At 40.0% G+C, this 19,254-nt stretch overlaps 1 protein-coding gene across 1 annotated transcript in view; it reads right to left on the reverse strand.

Annotated features, from left to right (window-relative positions):
• Window positions 1-1,211: 1,211 nt before the first annotated feature.
• Window positions 1,212-19,254, reverse strand: part of LOC105007524 — a 43,745-nt gene continuing 25,702 nt past the window's right edge. The window contains exons 6-22 of the mRNA XM_034291213.1: window positions 18,907-19,176; window positions 18,403-18,672; window positions 18,034-18,303; window positions 17,481-17,750; window positions 17,112-17,381; window positions 16,608-16,877; window positions 16,239-16,508; window positions 15,687-15,956; window positions 15,318-15,587; window positions 14,814-15,083; window positions 14,445-14,714; window positions 13,893-14,162; window positions 13,524-13,793; window positions 13,059-13,289; window positions 12,584-12,790; window positions 10,131-10,400; window positions 1,212-8,711 (exon numbers count right to left, since the gene is read on the reverse strand). Coding sequence (XP_034147104.1) covers window positions 4,009-8,711; window positions 10,131-10,400; window positions 12,584-12,790; window positions 13,059-13,289; window positions 13,524-13,793; window positions 13,893-14,162; window positions 14,445-14,714; window positions 14,814-15,083; window positions 15,318-15,587; window positions 15,687-15,956; window positions 16,239-16,508; window positions 16,608-16,877; window positions 17,112-17,381; window positions 17,481-17,750; window positions 18,034-18,303; window positions 18,403-18,672; window positions 18,907-19,176 — 8,921 coding nt within the window. The 3' untranslated portion in view covers window positions 1,212-4,008. The remainder of the gene's footprint in view (window positions 8,712-10,130; window positions 10,401-12,583; window positions 12,791-13,058; window positions 13,290-13,523; window positions 13,794-13,892; window positions 14,163-14,444; window positions 14,715-14,813; window positions 15,084-15,317; window positions 15,588-15,686; window positions 15,957-16,238; window positions 16,509-16,607; window positions 16,878-17,111; window positions 17,382-17,480; window positions 17,751-18,033; window positions 18,304-18,402; window positions 18,673-18,906; window positions 19,177-19,254) is intronic.

A 19,254-nucleotide genomic window follows, 5' to 3' on the forward strand; every position in this document is an offset into this window, starting at 1 on the left:
ACACTGGAGACAGCCAACTGGTCTTAAAGAACCCAATGAAACACTGGAAACAGCCAACTGGTCTTAAAGAACCCAAAGAAACACTGGAGACAGCCAACTGGTCTTAAAGAACCCAATGAAAAACTGGAGACAGCCAACTGGTCTTAAAGAACCCAATGAAACACTGGAAACAGACAACTGGTCTTAAAGAGCACAATGAAACACTGGAGACAGCCATACCATACCATACCATACCATACCATCTTCTTCCGCTTATCCGGGGCCGGGTCGCGGGGGCAGCAGTCTAAGCAGGGATGCCCAGACTTCCCTCTCCCCAGACACTTCCTCTAGCTCTTCCGGGGGGACACCGAGGCGTTCCCAGGCCAGCCGGGAGACATAGTCCCTCCAGCGAGTCCTAGGTCTTCCCCGGGGTCTCCTCCCGGTGGGACGGGACCGGAACACCTTCCCAGGAAGGCGTTCCGGAGGCATCCGAAAAAGATGCCCAAGCCACCTCAGCTGACCCCTCTCGATGTGGAGGAGCAGCGGCTCTACTCTGAGCTCCTCCCGGGTGACCGAGCTTCTCACCCTATCTCTAAGGGATCGCCCGGCCACCCTGCGGAGAAAGCTCATTTCGGCCGCCTGTATCCGGGATCTTGTCCTTTCGGTCATGACCCAAAGCTCATGACCATAGGTGAGAGTAGGAACGTAGATTGACTGGTAAATCGAGAGCTTCGCCTTGCGGCTCAGCTCTTTCTTCACCACGACAGACCGATACATCGACTGCATTACTGCAGAAGCTGCACCGATCCGTCTGTCAATCTCCCGTTCCATCCTTCCCTCACTCGTGAACAAGACCCCTAGATACTTAAACTCCTCCACTTGAGGCAGGCACTCTCCACCAACCTGAAGTGGGCAAGCCACCCTTTTCCGACAGAGGACCATGGCCTCGGATTTGGAGGTACTGATTTTCATCCCCACCGCTTCACACTCGGCTGCAAACCGTCCCAGTGCATGCTGAAGGTCCTGGTTAGAAGGGGCTACACGACAACATCATCTGCAAAAAGCAGCCAACTGGTCTTAAAGAACCCAATGAAACACTGGAGACAGCCAACTGGTCTTAAAGAACCCAATGAAACACTGGAGACAGCCAACTGGTCTTAAAGAACCCAATGAAACACTGGAAACAGACAACTGGTCTTAAAGAGCCCAATGAAACACTGGAGACAGCCAACTGGTCTTAAACGTTTAATCGGGGAGCTCTGATACATTTGGAAAAACACATACATTTTATACCTGTCAGTAGACAACCCTTAATACTTCCTCGTCCCACCCTGTCCTATTTCTCTTCCTTCCTATTGGTTACACATGTGCTAAGACTGTTTTAATGTGACACCTGGGGTTGCCCTTTGACCTTTATCTTCTCTGCAACATACATGGAAAACAGGAAACACGTGAATGAAACAAGAACAATTATATGCAATATTTATCATCCTAAACCCCAACTCTATTATTCTAGACAGTTCATCAGACAGTTAATCTGGTCATTTCTGCTCTTAGTAAAGTTTTTGCTTAAAGCCTGCGAATAATTGTAAACAACATCAGCATTTAGTAAATGTCAGTTCTTACACAAACCTTTATCCATGAGTGACATTAATTAAGGTCCTCACAAAGGTTAATCAAAGATAATACATGTAAGCACAATTCTCTAGTTAATATTGATAAATACATACGATATTACAAATTTACCTAAACGTTGTGTTTGAAAGGTTTCTGTCTCCACCTGCAGGATATTTGTGTGTGGTGTTTTTCTGTAGTTTCCAGGAGGTGGCGATGGTTTCTTAGATATGTTTGTCCCTCACTAGTTTGGATGTTGTTAGGTTACAGGGATAATACGGACACATAAGATAAGAGCAAACTGTACTCTTTAAAAACACCATGCGACAATCCTTAGTCAACTAATATCTCACGTGATTGCACAAACTGTGCATACATAACAGATGTGACAGGACCTTTCAGTACCTGCAGTTTAGATGACTGCCACAGATTTCCAGTATCCCAGCAAACAAAATACTATCCAAACATTTGTTCTAGATTCTGCCACAGTTTTATCAAAATGACATTGACAACATTCAGCTTCTGAAGACCTTAAAGCCATTAGCTCAGTCATAGCAAGACCAGTTTTTTTTAAATAAAAATGTAAATGTTTTAACTGTAATACATTTTGATGACTTATTTTAGATAGCTAAGTTGGTTGTGAATGTGTGATGCACCAAACTTGCAGAGTAATTCTAGTAGAGGTCAATGGTTCTCTTAACCTCCATCTCAAGCCCAGCAATGGCTGTGAAATTGTAGTTTGAGGTTGTGATTGGACCTAGAGACCTACAGACTGTACTATAGTTGGACCTGCAGACTGTACTATAGTTGGACCTGCAATCTGTACTAGAGTTGGACCTACAGACTGTACTATAGTTGGACCTACGGGCTGTATTATAGTTGGACCTGCAGACTGTACTATAGTGGGACCTACAGACTGTACTATAGTTGGACTTGCAGACTGTACTATAGCTGAACCAAGAGACTGTACTATAGTTGGACCTACAGACTGTACTATAGTTGGACCAAAAGACTACTATAGTTGGACCTACAGACTGTAATATAGTTGGACCTGCAGACTGTACTATAGTTGGACCAAAAGACTACTATAGTTGGACCTACAGACTGTAATATAGTTGGACCTGCAGACTGTACTATAGTTGGACCTACATACTGTAATATAGTTGGACCTACAGACTGTACTATAGTTGGACCTGCAGACTGTACTATAGTTTGACCTAAAGACTGTACTGTAGTTGGACCTACAGACTGTACTGTAGTTGGACCTACAGACTGTACTATAGTTGGAACTGCAGACTGTACTATAGTTGAACCTACAGACTGTAATGTAGTTGGACCTGGAGGACTTTGTTAAGGGAATAGGGAAAATTACTTTTGTGAAGACATTTATTTTGGGTGAGTTTCAGCGTTTATGATACAGATAAGAAGGTTCAACACCCTTGTCAAACATCACATTACAATGTAGAAATGTAAAAAGGAAACAATAACACAATAAACTAATGGAAATGATTGGTCGAAAAGGGGAAATTATATTTTGTCATCACCAACAACAATCATCAGTATTAATCAGGATTCTAAATGAAAACAAAAAGAATCATAATTATCATCATTAGATTATTTTCATCATCATTAATACAAACATAAATAACAGTCATCAAATTTGCAATGAAGGTTATGACCAAATCCCTATTTGAAGTTTGGTTTAAAAAGCAATTTAATCATCAGTTAGAACCTAATAACTGATATAGGCACCATCACACCAACTCATTTAACACCTAAAACAAAGAAAAAATATATCAATGAAAAACTATTTGCCTGAATAACGGCATTATAGCTTCCATCAAAGAAATTAGTCCATGAAAGTTACATACAAATGAAACCAAATCTGAGTTAAAATATTCCATGCTGTCCACAAACCATTCAGTCCAACAGTCCACTAAACCAGGCAATCCACTAAAATAAACCATGCAGTCCCCCCTATATAATAATTGCTGAAGTCATTTACTGTGGGATAGATGGTAAAGTAAATTGGACTTTCAATATAATAAGTATATATTTGTTTTAATAATATCAGAGTGGCTCCTCATTAGTGGCCTCTGTAATGTATGTTGGTTAATCTGTTGTTGTTGGTGTTCATATTTCCATGTTTCACGGCTTAATTATTTTAATCACCTCTTTGCTGTAAAAATTACAATCACCCACAAATCTACACATAATGAATCCACTTTTGTAACTGACTATTGGTGATGCAGTTGTCAATTCCCTAATTGCATAAAATATTTACAGAACGGTTTGATTATTTTTAAACAGTTTTCTAGGCAACGTGCGCATACTTTCATTCTGTGATAAATCATGAATCTTGAACGGTCAATTGCATGTAGTTAACTAGTCTACTTCCCATAGCCTTGATGTACACTAATCTCTAATGTTGAATGACATTTTCAAGCTTTTCATTGCATCCTCAAGCGTTAAAGCCTTCCAATCAGTAGGAATAACTGCAGGATGTGCATTTGTCTCTTTAGCTATTCTCTCATTGAATGTTGCCATCACATATTTCCAGTAGTCTGAAGCCTCCACGCTGGAATCTCCAGTTATGATCCAGTCTGGGTAATATTTCTGGTAGTCTTTGTAGGGGTGAGGTTGGTCTTTAGTCAGGGTGTTGCTAAATGTTCCATTACTAATTACAGAGGAGGAACATATTCTAGTCACTAACACTTGTGTGTCTTTATTCCTCCAACCACTAACACCTTGTGGACGGTGAATGGAGGTGAAGTGTTTTGAATGTTCCTTTCCTCCTGCTTCACATGGTGCTTTACAGAAGGGACAAACCTCCCCACAACCAAACAGACTGGTGAACATCTTGTCCTGAGGCTTGAATGGGAGAGACCTGAGATGCTTTTCGATGTCCATCTCATGGTCATATTTGTCAGCCAGTGACTGCTTCATTTCTCCCACAAACACTGTGAGATTGTCAGCGAACTGTTCTGTATTTTTAGAGCAGTTCAGAGTCATGATGGAATCCAGAACATCCTTGGGAATGACAAGCTTGTCTCCAAGGTCAACACAAAGGTGCTGAATAAACATCTTGATATCATTAAAAATGTTAGTTGTATTTCTGACTTTTTCTATTGCATCAGTAATTAATTTGACTATGTCTTTAAGATGTTTATTCTTCAGTCTTTCTAGTCCATTCTCCTTTGACAGTTGATTGACAATGTGTTCAAATAGCCAATCCTTTACAAACTGTTCATACTTTCTAATGTACCCCTCATATTTCTCATATTCTCCATCAGTCAGCAGCTGTTTTAAAATGGAGAATTGGAAAGCCCCTCTTGTGTTATAATCCTCTGATCCTTTACCAGTCTTCATTTCATCCACCACATCAGGACCAATCATTTTGGTCACATAGTCCAGTACAGCTGGTTGTAAACACAGCTTGGTGAAATCCTCAGCTTTCTTTTGGCATTGGTCTCGCTCATGAAACAAGTCTATGAAGTCATTAAGATACTTGCTCTTAGACTTTTCAAGGCACTTCCTTGGATCATTGACTGTAATGAAATGATCATGCATGTTCTGGAACTCTCTGACTGCAATGCCACAGATGTGTAACTTCAGTGAAACCTCACATTCCTCACTAACTTTACGTTTATTGGGTTGTAACAAAGTATCATCAATGCTTTTAAGCAGTTCCTTAATGTAAGTATCATGGTAATCTGATTTGTTTCCCACAATCTGGGTTATCGATTTCTGACACTGTGCTATGATGACATCACATAAGTCCTGCAGTTTTTTCCTGTAATAGTGCGGATCCCTGTGTTTGGTTAAACCTTTAGCTTTATCACACCAATCCAGTGATTTCACCTCAAAGGGATTTTTCCCACAATTTGCCAGACTGTTTCCAACCAACATACTTTTGACATAGCTCCCTCTTGTGGATAGATTTCCACCTAACACAAGGAAGGCCTCTTGAGCAACATTTTTTATTGGGAGTCCTCTGAAGTTGATTTCAGATAGAGTTTCCTTCCACATAATTTCAAACTCTTCTCTGAGGTTCTGATCTGATAAATCAGATTTCTTCTGTCTGCAAATTAGCAGCAAATCCAGAACTTTTTTTTCTAATGTACTGGCATGGGAGCTCTTTATTTCCTCCACTTTGGTCATCCCCTCTTTGATTTCAACAGCTGCATGTAGAGTGTCCTTCAGTTTGTTTTCTGTCTCTCGTCTCAGTGTTTTTGCACTGGCCACAAAGTCCTCCCTGTATTTTTCAACCAGACTGACATGACCCTCTTGGTTTTCAAAGTACTTCGCTAAATTGTCTTGGATTTTCTTTTCCTCCAATGATAGCTTCTCGGATGCCTTGCTCAGCAAGTCCTCCAGTAAACTTTTTACTGAGTGCAATATTGTGTTTACACCTGTCATGCCAAAATTAGAAATGCTGGTTTCTGCATGCATTTTCCAGGAGTACATTTCTTTCTGAAAGGCCCATTCCCAACCATTGTACTCAGTACATAATCTAGTGTACGCATCTGCCACAAAACTGTTTCTGAAATGAAAGATGAAGTTCTCAAATTTTACAGACTCCCACAAGCTTTTTGTCCAGGTCATGAAATGTGTGATGTCATTTTTTTTGCATTTTCTAAAATCTTGCATCAAGCTCTTCTTGAAGTCATACACAGCCTCACTGTATCCAGCATTGACTGGAGCCATAGGAGGAGTTCCACGCCAGAGTCCTGGGATGTAGGTGCTGTTTGTGTCTGGATCATAATCCATCACATCAGTGAACTTGGTGATGTTCTCCTTCTTTTCCATTCTGGCTGCTGCCTGGGTCATTTCATTCAACTGTTTCAACAACTTCTTCCTGTCTCTCATGTTGTTGTCATAAGCAGAAATGTCTGACACATTCTGGTGAACAAAATGACAAATTGGCTTCTTACCCACTTCCTTCATCCTGATAAAAGCATGAACAACAATCTGGAGAACATCCTTCATCTCTGTTGAGTTCTCCATGGAGATGTTAATAATCGTGACATCACTGAGTCCTATGACCAGTGTGGCCAGTTCATTGTCATGCTCATAGCTGTCATCTAGCTGAGCTAACTCTGGTGATTTCAACCCCTCTGTGTCAATTACCATAATAAAGTCACATTTGAGCTCCTCTTTGAGATCTTTATTGATGTTTATCAATTGCATGAAGGCCCCTCTGGTACATCTTCCACTGCTGACAGCAAACTGGACCCCAAACATGGTGTTGAGGAGAGTGGACTTCCCAGTGCTTTGAACTCCTAAAACTGTGACAACACAGATCTTGCTGTTAGATTTCACAAGTATATGAAGCTGAGTTAGTACAGCTGATATCCAATTTAGTGGGATGTTTGATGCATCTCCATCCACAAGCTCAACAGGAAAACCATCCAAAAGCATCTGAGCGCACAATCTAGGTAGACGCTCCATCTGTTTTCTTTGAGGGTGGTCTTTAGGGAGAGAGCAGACAGATTCATATAACTGACCCACCTCACGTAGGAAGTGTTCTAGTCCCAGAGAACAATCAGATATTTGCCTATCCAATTCAAAAATCTCTTTTTGTTGCTTATCTAAATATGCCATTTCTTTTTTCTCAGATTCCTTTTCTTGAAGATTTTTATATTTCTCTCTCAAACCAGACAGGTTCTGTCTTGACAGATTGTCCAACTGTATCTGCATCCATTTCAGGAAATGGCATCGCTCCGGTCCTGAGCTAGACATTCCAATTAGGAAGTATGTAATTGAATCTGTCATTTCAATGCTTTGTTGCTTAGCTCTTAGTTCTTTATATTTTCTCCTCAGAGAGCATTTGTATTGTTCGATTTCTTGTTTTCCTGCTTTTTTCAATCTACACATCTCTTTCTCCAACTTTGAAAGCTCTGTCCAGATTTTCCCTTGTAAAGGTAGCTGTTCCCTCTTGAATTGTACTGTGTCTTTGATGTTGCTGGTGATTGCTTCTGCATTTTTCTTAGCATTCTGACACTCATCACACTTTTCATCAACAAGAATCCCCAACTGACAAGCTATTGTAGTCATCTCTTGCACTTTACATTTGTTGGGACTTTTTTCAGTGATGTCAAATATAGATGATTGAAGGGTTTTTACAAATTGTGCATCACTCTGCTTTTTCTTGACAATCACATTGTCTTTAGTGATATTGTAGTCTGTGATGAATTTTCTTAATGTATCTATTGAAAATAATTTTGCCTGAGAGTTTACAACCAAAAACATGTCTGCTTTTGTGTTTTTTCCCGCAAAAACCTTGACATCATCCTCTAAATCATCACTGAAAATGAATACTGCAGCTGATGTCTGACACAAAAAGGAAAACTGTATCTCAAAGGACCTGATGTCTCCTCTGAGATTGGCCACAGCCACAGGCTCTGTGAATATGTCAATGTTTCTGTTCCCACATGGAAAGTACCAGCTGATTTCAACTAGACCATCTGAGATTCTACGAGGAACATCACCACATTCCATATCACGATGAACAAAGGTGTCATGGTACTGTTCAGCATTACTTAGGAGTTTGTTCAAAATCTGAGACTTTGACAAGCTGCACTCTCCTAGCCTCACAAAAGACACCATAGGAACATCAGACACTACAATTCTCTCCTCTCTAAAGGACTTTGTGTTTGCTTGTGAAGAGGGTCTGAACTTCTTCACAATGTCCCTCAAGGCCCATAGCATCAAAGTGCTTTGCTTTGTATCACAATTAGGCAGCAGGAGAGGAACAGCAAACTGACACATGGACATTTTCTGGACCATCTCCTGCTGCAGGATACCGTATGAACACAGAAAGACAGCAGTAATCAAGTCCAATGGATGAACATTATCAGAGTCATTTTCCACATTATCAAAACTGTCTATTCCCCTGCAGGAAACATTTGTGTCAGTGGACATGCTATTGGAACTCCTAGCCTTTACATTTGCCATCATCAGTTTCTTCAGAAAGGATCCTGGAAGTGACTGAACGGTTGTAAGCGGTTCATCTGATGTAGTATTAGCATTGATCTCAAGGACCTTACTTAACATCAGTTTGTTTGGAAAATGATCTGAAAGTCCCGTCTTTGACAACAGCTCCTTGAGAAAAGATCCTGTAAAAAGAAAGCAAGATTAATATATAGGAAAGATATCCATCTACAGGGAAGATTTTGAGAAAAAAACTGCCAATATCATATTGATATCCTAGATGCATACGTGACTGGGCAGGAAACAGAGTAAACCGACTTGGCTTTTACTCTTGAGTTCTATGGAAAGCCTAAAAACTTTTATATCCTGGAACTGTCTATTCATAATTCAAAAGTAAATAGTACTTAAAGTAGTTACCAGTTACTAAAGAATCATTGTTACTCGTAATGTTTACAAGATCCTAGTAGGTCTTTTGTAGTTACTAATAGCTATTCTTATGAAACACACTTATTCTAAACAACTGCTAATGATTCAATACATTGTGCCACTGGTTAGGCAGTAATTAATGAAGCAGAGCCTAGCTGTGTCTCTTTAGAGATTGCATACATTTATAAATGTAAATCCAAGTAAATTAAAATGTAAATATAAATGTATTTTGATATGTTTAACATTTCTTTGGTTACTATAGGCTTCCATGTGTAATCTTTCCTAGTTTTGATATCTTCTAGAATAAAGAAACAGGTGCAGTTAATACAGGTAATGAGTGGAGAACAGGAGGGCTTCTTAACGAAAATCTAACAGATCTGTGAGAGCCGGAATTCTTACTGGTTGGTAGGTGATCAAATACTTATGTCATGCAATAAAATGCTAATTAATTATTTAAAAATCATAATGTGATTTTCTGGATTTTTGTTTTAGATGTGTACCTATGATAAAAATTACAGACCTCTACATGCTTTCTAAGTTGGAAAACCTGCAAAATCGGCAGTGTATCAAATACTTGTTCTCCCCACTATATATATAATTTATATTTATATAAATTCATTTTTAAAAAGTTGGTCACGTTAGCTGTGTTAGACGACATACTGTTTTAATAATGAATAAAAGTCCTTTTTTGTAGCTAGTAAGTTATCCTACATGGCAACACCAGACAGGAGCTAGTTAAAAGTGTGTCAAAGAAAGTTATTTTTATTATGATATTTGAGCAATATATTATGTGTCATTTAGCTATCTATAATGTCCCTGGGATTCATAATGCTGGTTGAATGAGCACCGATGTGGTAATAAGATGCATACAATTACTGCTTCATTGGGAGCTGTTTCACTTCGAGGCATGACCTGTTTTATTGAGGCCTAACAATACTTATGGCTAGTTCCGGGGAATCGAGGTTAAAATGTCTTGCAGTGTAGTTTTAAAACAAGTACAGAACCACCAGACTGTTAAAACCATATACAGTATACCAGAGTAAACTACAGATATCCTATGCCAGAAAGAGAGAATGAGATTCTAGAGAGATCAGTGTAAACTAAATATCTCATGAAAAAAAACCTAACTTAATAAACAATGACACCAGACATAATACCCTCGTTGTGTACTTCCTTACTTGTGGTAAAGTTTGTTGGCACCCATTCACTTAGTTGCTCATCTTCCATCACAGTCCAGACAGTGACAGAGTACTCAGTAACAGGTCTCAGATCAGAGAGAGTGATGCTGGTTGTAGATGTGGTAGTGGTGTGAGGTTCTGTCCCTGGACAGTGGTAAGAGATCTGGTAATGATGATGGGTTTGGTCCAATCCTGGTGGATGTCTCCAGTTGACAGTAGCTGATGTGGTGTCCACTGAGTCAACAGTCAGATGGTCTGGAGGAGGAACCGCTAAGAGAAAATACATGAATGTCTGTGTTACAGTAATATTAAAGGAGATCAAGAAGAATAGTAATAGAAAAGTATATAGGCCGCCTTTCAATTGTTTTTAATATCAGACAAAATGTCTTAAAACTTCACACATACATTTGGATAATAATATTGGTTGTTTAAAGTATCACATTTAGTGAATCCAGTGTCATTCATGTAGCAACCAACAGGCGTGAGCTTTAACTGGGTTGGGCGACAGGTCAGGATGTCAACGAAGAAAGCAGGGTGGAGTGATTGGGATGTACAGTAGGATGTTGGGTTTGAGCCTGAACATAAAGAGGAGAAGATCCCCTTGATGCTCCGTATCCAAAGAGGACACTGAATGTAAAGCCCAATGCAATCCAACATTTAATAGAAAGGTTGAAATAAAACTCAGAAACTGTTAAACTAATGCAATTATCTGTGTTAAAGCTGTTTAAATAAACACATATGTTGGCACAGCAATCTAAGCCACTCTTTATTAGCACCAAGGTAATCACAATAGTCTAGGTGTGAGCCTTCACTGTGATACATCTGACAAGTGGCTAGGAAGCTAACTAAATCCTTTACCCAGGGAGAACATTTATTATGTTAACGTTATTATTATAATACGACCTATTTAAAAAACTCACTCACAATGCAAACTTCAAGTTGTCTCTAATTTGCTCCCAACTTTTGGAGGTTGAACTGAATTACAGCAACACCATTTCAACTTTTCCACTTCCCCTTTCCCTTGTACTTAGCATGTAAGGTTACAGAGAATAAAACCCTCATTTATTCCATTCCGCAATCTCCTTACCGTCTACATTTACAGTTAGCAGAGGCGTTGCTCGGATCACAATACATTCGGGGCTGTGATGATAATTCCATCGATCGACACTCTTAAAGTAGTAAGAAACAGAGACAAAATTCTCTTGGCACAATTAACAGTATATTAATTATTTGCAAATAAGAGAGAAGTGTCAAACGCTTACAAACATAACCATCCGAGGAGTCTCTGCCGTAAGACATGAACAATCTGTATTTATTTCAAATGTTAGAAGGGGTGTGGTAAGTTGTTGCCCATCTGTCTTGTGTAACATTTACCCAAAGGGCGGCTGTCCCCCCACCTTTTCCTTCTCAACTCCTGAGGAGACACAATGTCTGGATAATTAACAGAGACACTAAAGGGTTATACAGATTTACGAGTAACCCTCTAATCCACCTGTGCCAGTCAAGGATGTCTCCTATTCAAACACCAGATCCCTCTTGGCATCTTTAACTAGTAACTCATTCATACATGTATAGGACGACCAAGAATACATCAGGTCAAGAATTTCCACAACAGGGCTTAAAACATTTATTTTTTTTGGGGTGAATTTGAGATCCGGGGCTATTCATAAAAGAGACGCCCAGGCCTAACGACACTACGGACGATTAGCTAAAGATGAAATGCGCTACTTTCTCTCTCAGCCCTGCACATCTGTAACACATGAACTTCAACGAGCCAGGGTGAGATGAGCTCAAATCTGAGAAACCCTCTCCAAGTTTTTACAGCAATTTGGCCGTCAACACTGCACTATCACTTCAGCATCTAGCAACAAACTAAATAAGGTGATTAACGTAGATATTACTTTTGCAGTAAGCCAACAAGCTGTATATTTTCACTAAGTTTTCTATCAAATCGCTTTAGGTTGGGGAACAGCAATGTAACGTAAGGAATATATTAGTTTAGGAGCATTAAGAGATGCTAAATTGCACCCTCTGTCATTTCTTCTAAATCTGTTCAGAGACAACTTGAGCTGCTGCATGTGAAAAACCAGCTCTCAGGAAACATTTCTCTGACTGTTGCTGTCTGCGTCTCATCTTCATTATGTATACTGCACAAGCCTTGTTTTATCCTAGTTATTTCTATAAGTAGTTATCAAAAAATATCTACTATTCACTGAGAATGCAGTGGTTGAGCATTGTTTAATTTAAAGAAATACATTAAATTGAGATCATTATAAAAAAACACAATTATCCCATTTGCTACATTTCCTACTTTTTCATACAAGTTGCTGCTGCGGAATATAGAAATGAATCTATATTATTCAGTATTCTGTAGTTTATAACTAAATTAAGTATCCATGTCACATTAAATCACTACACTGGAATACGTATGAAAAATAATGGAGATGTCTTACCAGTGCAGATGGTGATAGAGACATGTTCACTCTCTTGTCGATTGGTCGGCACAGTTGAAACACTGTCAGAAGGCAGGTCAGGGAGCCCTATTGAGGGCTCTGTTTTGGTGTCAGAGTGGAATATATTGAAGCGTTGAAGCACTTGCTTCAGAGGAGCCAGGGTCCATCTTGAAATTAATGATTTTGGCTTTTTGATTGCTGGGTTCTCTAAAATAAATGTTTAACAAAAATGAGTCTCAATTTATTTGAATTCAAGCACTTTTTGAGAGCATCCCTTTCAATTAATGGTAGGCTAACAACAGTTTAGGAAACACCGCAAATAGCTTTTAAATGAAAAGAAAAAGGTGTAGTGGTCTCTTAATTCTTTCCGGAGCTGTATGTACATAACAAAATGATCTGTCTAAAATGGCATGGAAACATTTTTATGTTTCTAAAGTTATTTGTACTTATGATAGAGATTTGCAATGTTTCTTACCATCTCCCATCACAGTGAAGACAGTGACAGAGTACCCAGTAGCAGGTCTCAGATCAGAGAGAGTGATGCTGGTTGTAGATGTGGTGGTGGTATGAGGTTCTGTCCCTGGACAGTGGTAGGAGATCTGGTAATGATGATGGGTTTGGTCCAATCCTGGTGGATGTCTCCAGTTGAGAGTAGCTGATGTGGTGTCCACTGAATCAATAGTCAGATGGACTGGAGGAGGAACCACTAAGAGAAAATACAATATTGTCAGTGCTACTGTAATAGCTTTGTTGATTGAAATCATTATAAAAGTATAGCAATATGTTATTTCTTCATTACGGTTCCCTTTATTAAACATAGGTTTTGGTAGAAGATCTGAAAACATGGGTATTAAAAACTATTCAAACCCCTGATAAAATGTTAAATAATAAAACTGGCAAATCATTTTGCAGGGCACTGTAAATCAGTGAGATGTCTTACCAGTGTAGATGGTTGTAGAGACAGGATCACTCTCTTGTCCACTGGTCAGAACAGTTGAGACACTGACAGTGTACTGAGTCCCTGGTTCCAGGTCAGAGAGAGTTCTGTAACAGTCATCAGTATCTTCTGTTGTGGGCTGTTTCCCCGGGCTACTGTAGGATATGAGGAAGTATTGAGGCGTTTGGTCCAGTCCAGAACCCTTGGTCCATCTTATGGTGAATGAGGTGGATTTCTGCTCCTCTATAGTAAAGTCACTTGGTGCTGGAACCTCTAAAACAAATTGTAAAGAAAATATGTTTTAGGAAACAATATGAGTGACCTGAATGGAAATGGCATAGAAATGTTTTTATGTCTCTAGTTAGTCCTTACTTGTGATCAAAGTCACTGGCACTGGTTGGCTTTGCACCCCATTTTCCATCACAGTGCAGACAGTGACAGAGTACTCAGTAGCAGGTCTCAGATCAGAGAGAGTGATGCTGGTTGTAGATGTGGTAGTGGTATGAGGTTCTGTCCCTGGACAGTGGTAGGAGATCTGGTAATGATGATGGGTTTGGTCCAATCCTGGCGGATGTTTCCAGTTGACAGTAGCTGATGTGGTGTCCACTGAGTCAACAGTCAGATGGTCTGGAGGAGGAACCGCTAAGAGAAAATACATGACTGTCAGTGTTACAGTAATACATGACAGGAGGATAAGTAGAATATTAGTAGAGAAGTAAAAAAAGGCCACTTGATTTTTTTGTTAAATATATTACATAATGTGTTATGTGTGCACTAAGGTTTGGTTTATCAAATTTTAGGTTTTGGTTGAAGTTCAGGAGTCATTTGATGAACAAAATATGCAGAAAGAAATACGATTAAACTATCCAAAATGGAGGGATTTTGGAGGGGATTGTACAGCAGTGTATATAAGGGATGTCTTACCAGTGTAGATGGTTGTAGAGACAGGATCACTCTCTTGTCCACTGGTCAGAACAGTTGAGACACTGACAGTGTACTGAGTCCCTGGTTCCAGGTCAGAGAGAGTTCTGTAACAGTCATCAGTATCTTCTGTTATGGGCTGTTTCCCCGGTCTACTGTAGGATATGAAGAAGTGTTGAGGGGTTTGGTCCAGTCCAGAACCCTTGGTCCATCTTGTGGTGAATGAGGTGTATTTCAGCTCCTCTATAGTAAAGTCACTTGGTGCTGGGACCTCTAAAACAAATTGTAAATAAAATATGTTTTAGGAAACAATACGAGTGACCTGCATGGAAATGGCATAGACATTTTTTTATGTCTCTAGTTAGTCCTTACTTGTGATCAAAGTCACTGGCACTGGTTGGCTTTGCACCCCATTTTCCATCACAGTGCAGACAGTGACAGAGTACTCAGTAGCAGGTCTCAGATCAGAGAGAGTGATGCTGGTTGTAGATGTGGTAGTGGTATGAGGTTCTGTCCCTGGACAGTGGTAGGAGATCTGGTAATGATGATGGGTTTGGTCCAATCCTGGTGGATGTCTCCAGTTGACAGTAGCTGATGTGGTGTCCACTGAATCAATAGTCAGATGGACTGGAGGAGGAACCACTAAGAGAAAATACAATATTGTCAGTGCTACTGTAATAGCTTTGTTGATTGAAATCATTATAAAAGTATAGCAATATGTTATTTCTTCATTACGGTTCCCTTTATTAAACATAGGTTTTGGTAGAAGATCTGAAAACATGGGTATTAAAAACTATTCAAACCCCTGATAAAATGTTAAATAATAAAACTGGCAAATAATTTTGCAGGGCACTGTAAATCAGTGAGATGTCTTACCAGTGTAGATGGTTGTAGAGACAGGATCACTCTCTTGTCCACTGGTCAGAACAGTTGAGACACTGACAGTGTACTGAGTCCCTGGTTCCAGGTCAGAGAGAGTTCTGTAACAGTCATCAGTATCTTCTGTTGTGGGCTGTTTCCCCGGGCTACTGTAGGATATGAGGAAGTATTGAGGCGTTTGGTCCAGTCCAGAACCCTTGGTCCATCTTATGGTGAATGAGGTGGATTTCTGCTCCTCTATAGTAAAGTCACTTGGTGCTGGGACCTCTAAAACAAATTGTAAATAAAATATGTTTTAGGAAACAATATGAGTGACCTGAATGGAAATGGCATAGAAATGTTTTTATGTCTCTAGTTAGTCCTTACTTGTGATCAAAGTCACTGGCACTGGTTGGCTTTGCACCCCATTTTCCATCACAGTGCAGACAGTGACAGAGTACTCAGTAGCAGGTCTCAGATCAGAGAGAGTGATGCTGGTTGTAGATGTGGTAGTGGTATGAGGTTCTGTCCCTGGACAGTGGTAGGAGATCTGGTAATGATGATGGGTTTGGTCCAATCCTGGCGGATGTTTCCAGTTGACAGTAGCTGATGTGGTGTCCACTGAGTCAACAGTCAGATGGTCTGGAGGAGGAACCGCTAAGAGAAAATACATGACTGTCAGTGTTACAGTAATACATGACAGGAGGATAAGTAGAATATTAGTAGAGAAGTAAAAAAAGGCCACTTGATTTTTTTGTTAAATATATTACATAATGTGTTATGTGTGCACTAAGGTTTGGTTTATCAAATTTTAGGTTTTGGTTGAAGTTCAGGAGTCATTTGATGAACAAAATATGCAGAAAGAAATACGATTAAACTATCCAAAATGGAGGGATTTTGGAGGGGATTGTACAGCAGTGTATATAAGGGATGTCTTACCAGTGTAGATGTTTGTAGAGACAGGATCACTCTCTTGTCCACTGGTCAGAACAGTTGAGACACTGACAGTGTACTGAGTCCCTGGTTCCAGGTCAGAGAGAGTTCTGTAACAGTCATCAGTATCTTCTGTTATGGGCTGTTTCCCCGGTCTACTGTAGGATATGAAGAAGTGTTGAGGGGTTTGGTCCAGTCCAGAACCCTTGGTCCATCTTGTGGTGAATGAGGTGTATTTCAGCTCCTCTATAGTAAAGTCACTTGGTGCTGGAACCTCTAAAACAAATTGTAAATAAAATATGTTTTAGGAAACAATACGAGTGACCTGCATGGAAATGGCATAGACATTTTTTTATGTCTCTAGTTAGTCCTTACTTGTGATCAAAGTCACTGGCACTGGTTGGCTTTGCACCCCATTTTCCATCACAGTGCAGACAGTGACAGAGTACTCAGTAGCAGGTCTCAGATCAGAGAGAGTGATGCTGGTTGTAGATGTGGTGGTGGTGTGAGGTTCTGTCCCTGGACAGTGGTAGGAGATCTGGTAATGATGATGGGTTTGGTCCAATCCTGGTGGATGTCTCCAGTTGACAGTAGCTGATGTGGTGTCCACTGAATCAATAGTCAGATGGACTGGAGGAGGAACCACTAAGAGAAAATACAATATTGTCAGTGCTACTGTAATAGCTTTGTTGATTGAAATCATTATAAAAGTATAGCAATATGTTATTTCTTCATTACGGTTCCCTTTATTAAACATAGGTTTTGGTAGAAGATCTGAAAACATGGGTATTAAAAACTATTCAAACCCCTGATAAAATGTTAAATAATAAAACTGGCAAATCATTTTGCAGGGCACTGTAAATCAGTGAGATGTCTTACCAGTGTAGATGGTTGTAGAGACAGGATCACTCTCTTGTCCACTGGTCAGAACAGTTGAGACACTGACAGTGTACTGAGTCCCTGGTTCCAGGTCAGAGAGAGTTCTGTAACAGTCATCAGTATCTTCTGTTGTGGGCTGTTTCCCCGGGCTACTGTAGGATATGAGGAAGTATTGAGGCGTTTGGTCCAGTCCAGAACCCTTGGTCCATCTTATGGTGAATGAGGTGGATTTCTGCTCCTCTATAGTAAAGTCACTTGGTGCTGGGACCTCTAAAACAAATTGTAAATAAAATATGTTTTAGGAAACAATATGAGTGACCTGAATGGAAATGGCATAGAAATGTTTTTATGTCTCTAGTTAGTCCTTACTTGTGATCAAAGTCACTGGCACTGGTTGGCTTTGCACCCCATTTTCCATCACAGTGCAGACAGTGACAGAGTACTCAGTAGCAGGTCTCAGATCAGAGAGAGTGATGCTGGTTGTAGATGTGGTAGTGGTATGAGGTTCTGTCCCTGGACAGTGGTAGGAGATCTGGTAATGATGATGGGTTTGGTCCAATCCTGGCGGATGTTTCCAGTTGACAGTAGCTGATGTGGTGTCCACTGAGTCAACAGTCAGATGGTCTGGAGGAGGAACCGCTAAGAGAAAATACATGACTGTCAGTGTTACAGTAATACATGACAGGAGGATAAGTAGAATATTAGTAGAGAAGTAAAAAAAGGCCACTTGATTTTTTTGTTAAATATATTACATAATGTGTTATGTGTGCACTAAGGTTTGGTTTATCAAATTTTAGGTTTTGGTTGAAGTTCAGGAGTCATTTGATGAACAAAATATGCAGAAAGAAATACGATTAAACTATCCAAAATGGAGGGATTTTGGATGGGGATTGTACAGCAGTGTATATAAGGGATGTCTTACCAGTGTAGATGGTTGTAGAGACAGGATCACTCTCTTGTCCACTGGTCAGAACAGTTGAGACACTGACAGTGTACTGAGTCCCTGGTTCCAGGTCAGAGAGAGTTCTGTAACAGTCATCAGTATCTTCTGTTATGGGCTGTTTCCCCGGTCTACTGTAGGATATGAAGAAGTGTTGAGGCGTTTGGTCCAGTCCAGAACCCTTGGTCCATCTTGTGGTGAATGAGGTGTATTTCAGCTCCTCTATAGTAAAGTCACTTGGTGCTGGAACCTCTAAAACAAATTGTAAATAAAATATGTTTTAGGAAACAATACGAGTGACCTGCATGGAAATGGCATAGAAATGTTTTTATGTCTCTAGTTAGTCCTTACTTGTGATCAAAGTCACTGGCACTGGTTGGCTTTGCACCCCATTTTCCATCACAGTGCAGACAGTGACAGAGTACTCAGTAGCAGGTCTCAGATCAGAGAGAGTGATGCTGGTTGTAGATGTGGTGGTGGTGTGAGGTTCTGTCCCTGGACAGTGGTAGGAGATCTGGTAATGATGATGGGTTTGGTCCAATCCTGGTGGATGTCTCCAGTTGACAGTAGCTGATGTGGTGTCCACTGAATCAATAGTCAGATGGACTGGAGGAGGAACCACTAAGAGAAAATACAATATTGTCAGTGCTACTGTAATAGCTTTGTTGATTGAAATCATTATAAAAGTATAGCAATATGTTATTTCTTCATTACGGTTCCCTTTATTAAACATAGGTTTTGGTAGAAGATCTGAAAACATGGGTATTAAAAACTATTCAAACCCCTGATAAAATGTTAAATAATAAAACTGGCAAATAATTTTGCAGGGCACTGTAAATCAGTGAGATGTCTTACCAGTGTAGATGGTTGTAGAGACAGGATCACTCTCTTGTCCACTGGTCAGAACAGTTGAGACACTGACAGTGTACTGAGTCCCTGGTTCCAGGTCAGAGAGAGTTCTGTAACAGTCATCAGTATCTTCTGTTATGGGCTGTTTCCCCGGGCTACTGTAGGATATGAGGAAGTGTTGAGGCGTTTGGTCCAGTCCAGAACCCTTGGTCCATCTTATGGTGAATGAGGTGGATTTCTGCTCCTCTATAGTAAAGTCACTTGGTGCTGGAACCTCTAAAACAAATTGTAAATAAAATATGTTTTAGGAAACAATATGAGTGACCTGAATGGAAATGGCATAGAAATGTTTTT

The sequence above is a fragment of the Esox lucius genome, chromosome 25 (genome assembly GCF_011004845.1).
Source record: "Esox lucius isolate fEsoLuc1 chromosome 25, fEsoLuc1.pri, whole genome shotgun sequence".
In the NCBI taxonomy this organism is placed as follows: Eukaryota; Metazoa; Chordata; class Actinopteri; order Esociformes; family Esocidae; genus Esox; species Esox lucius.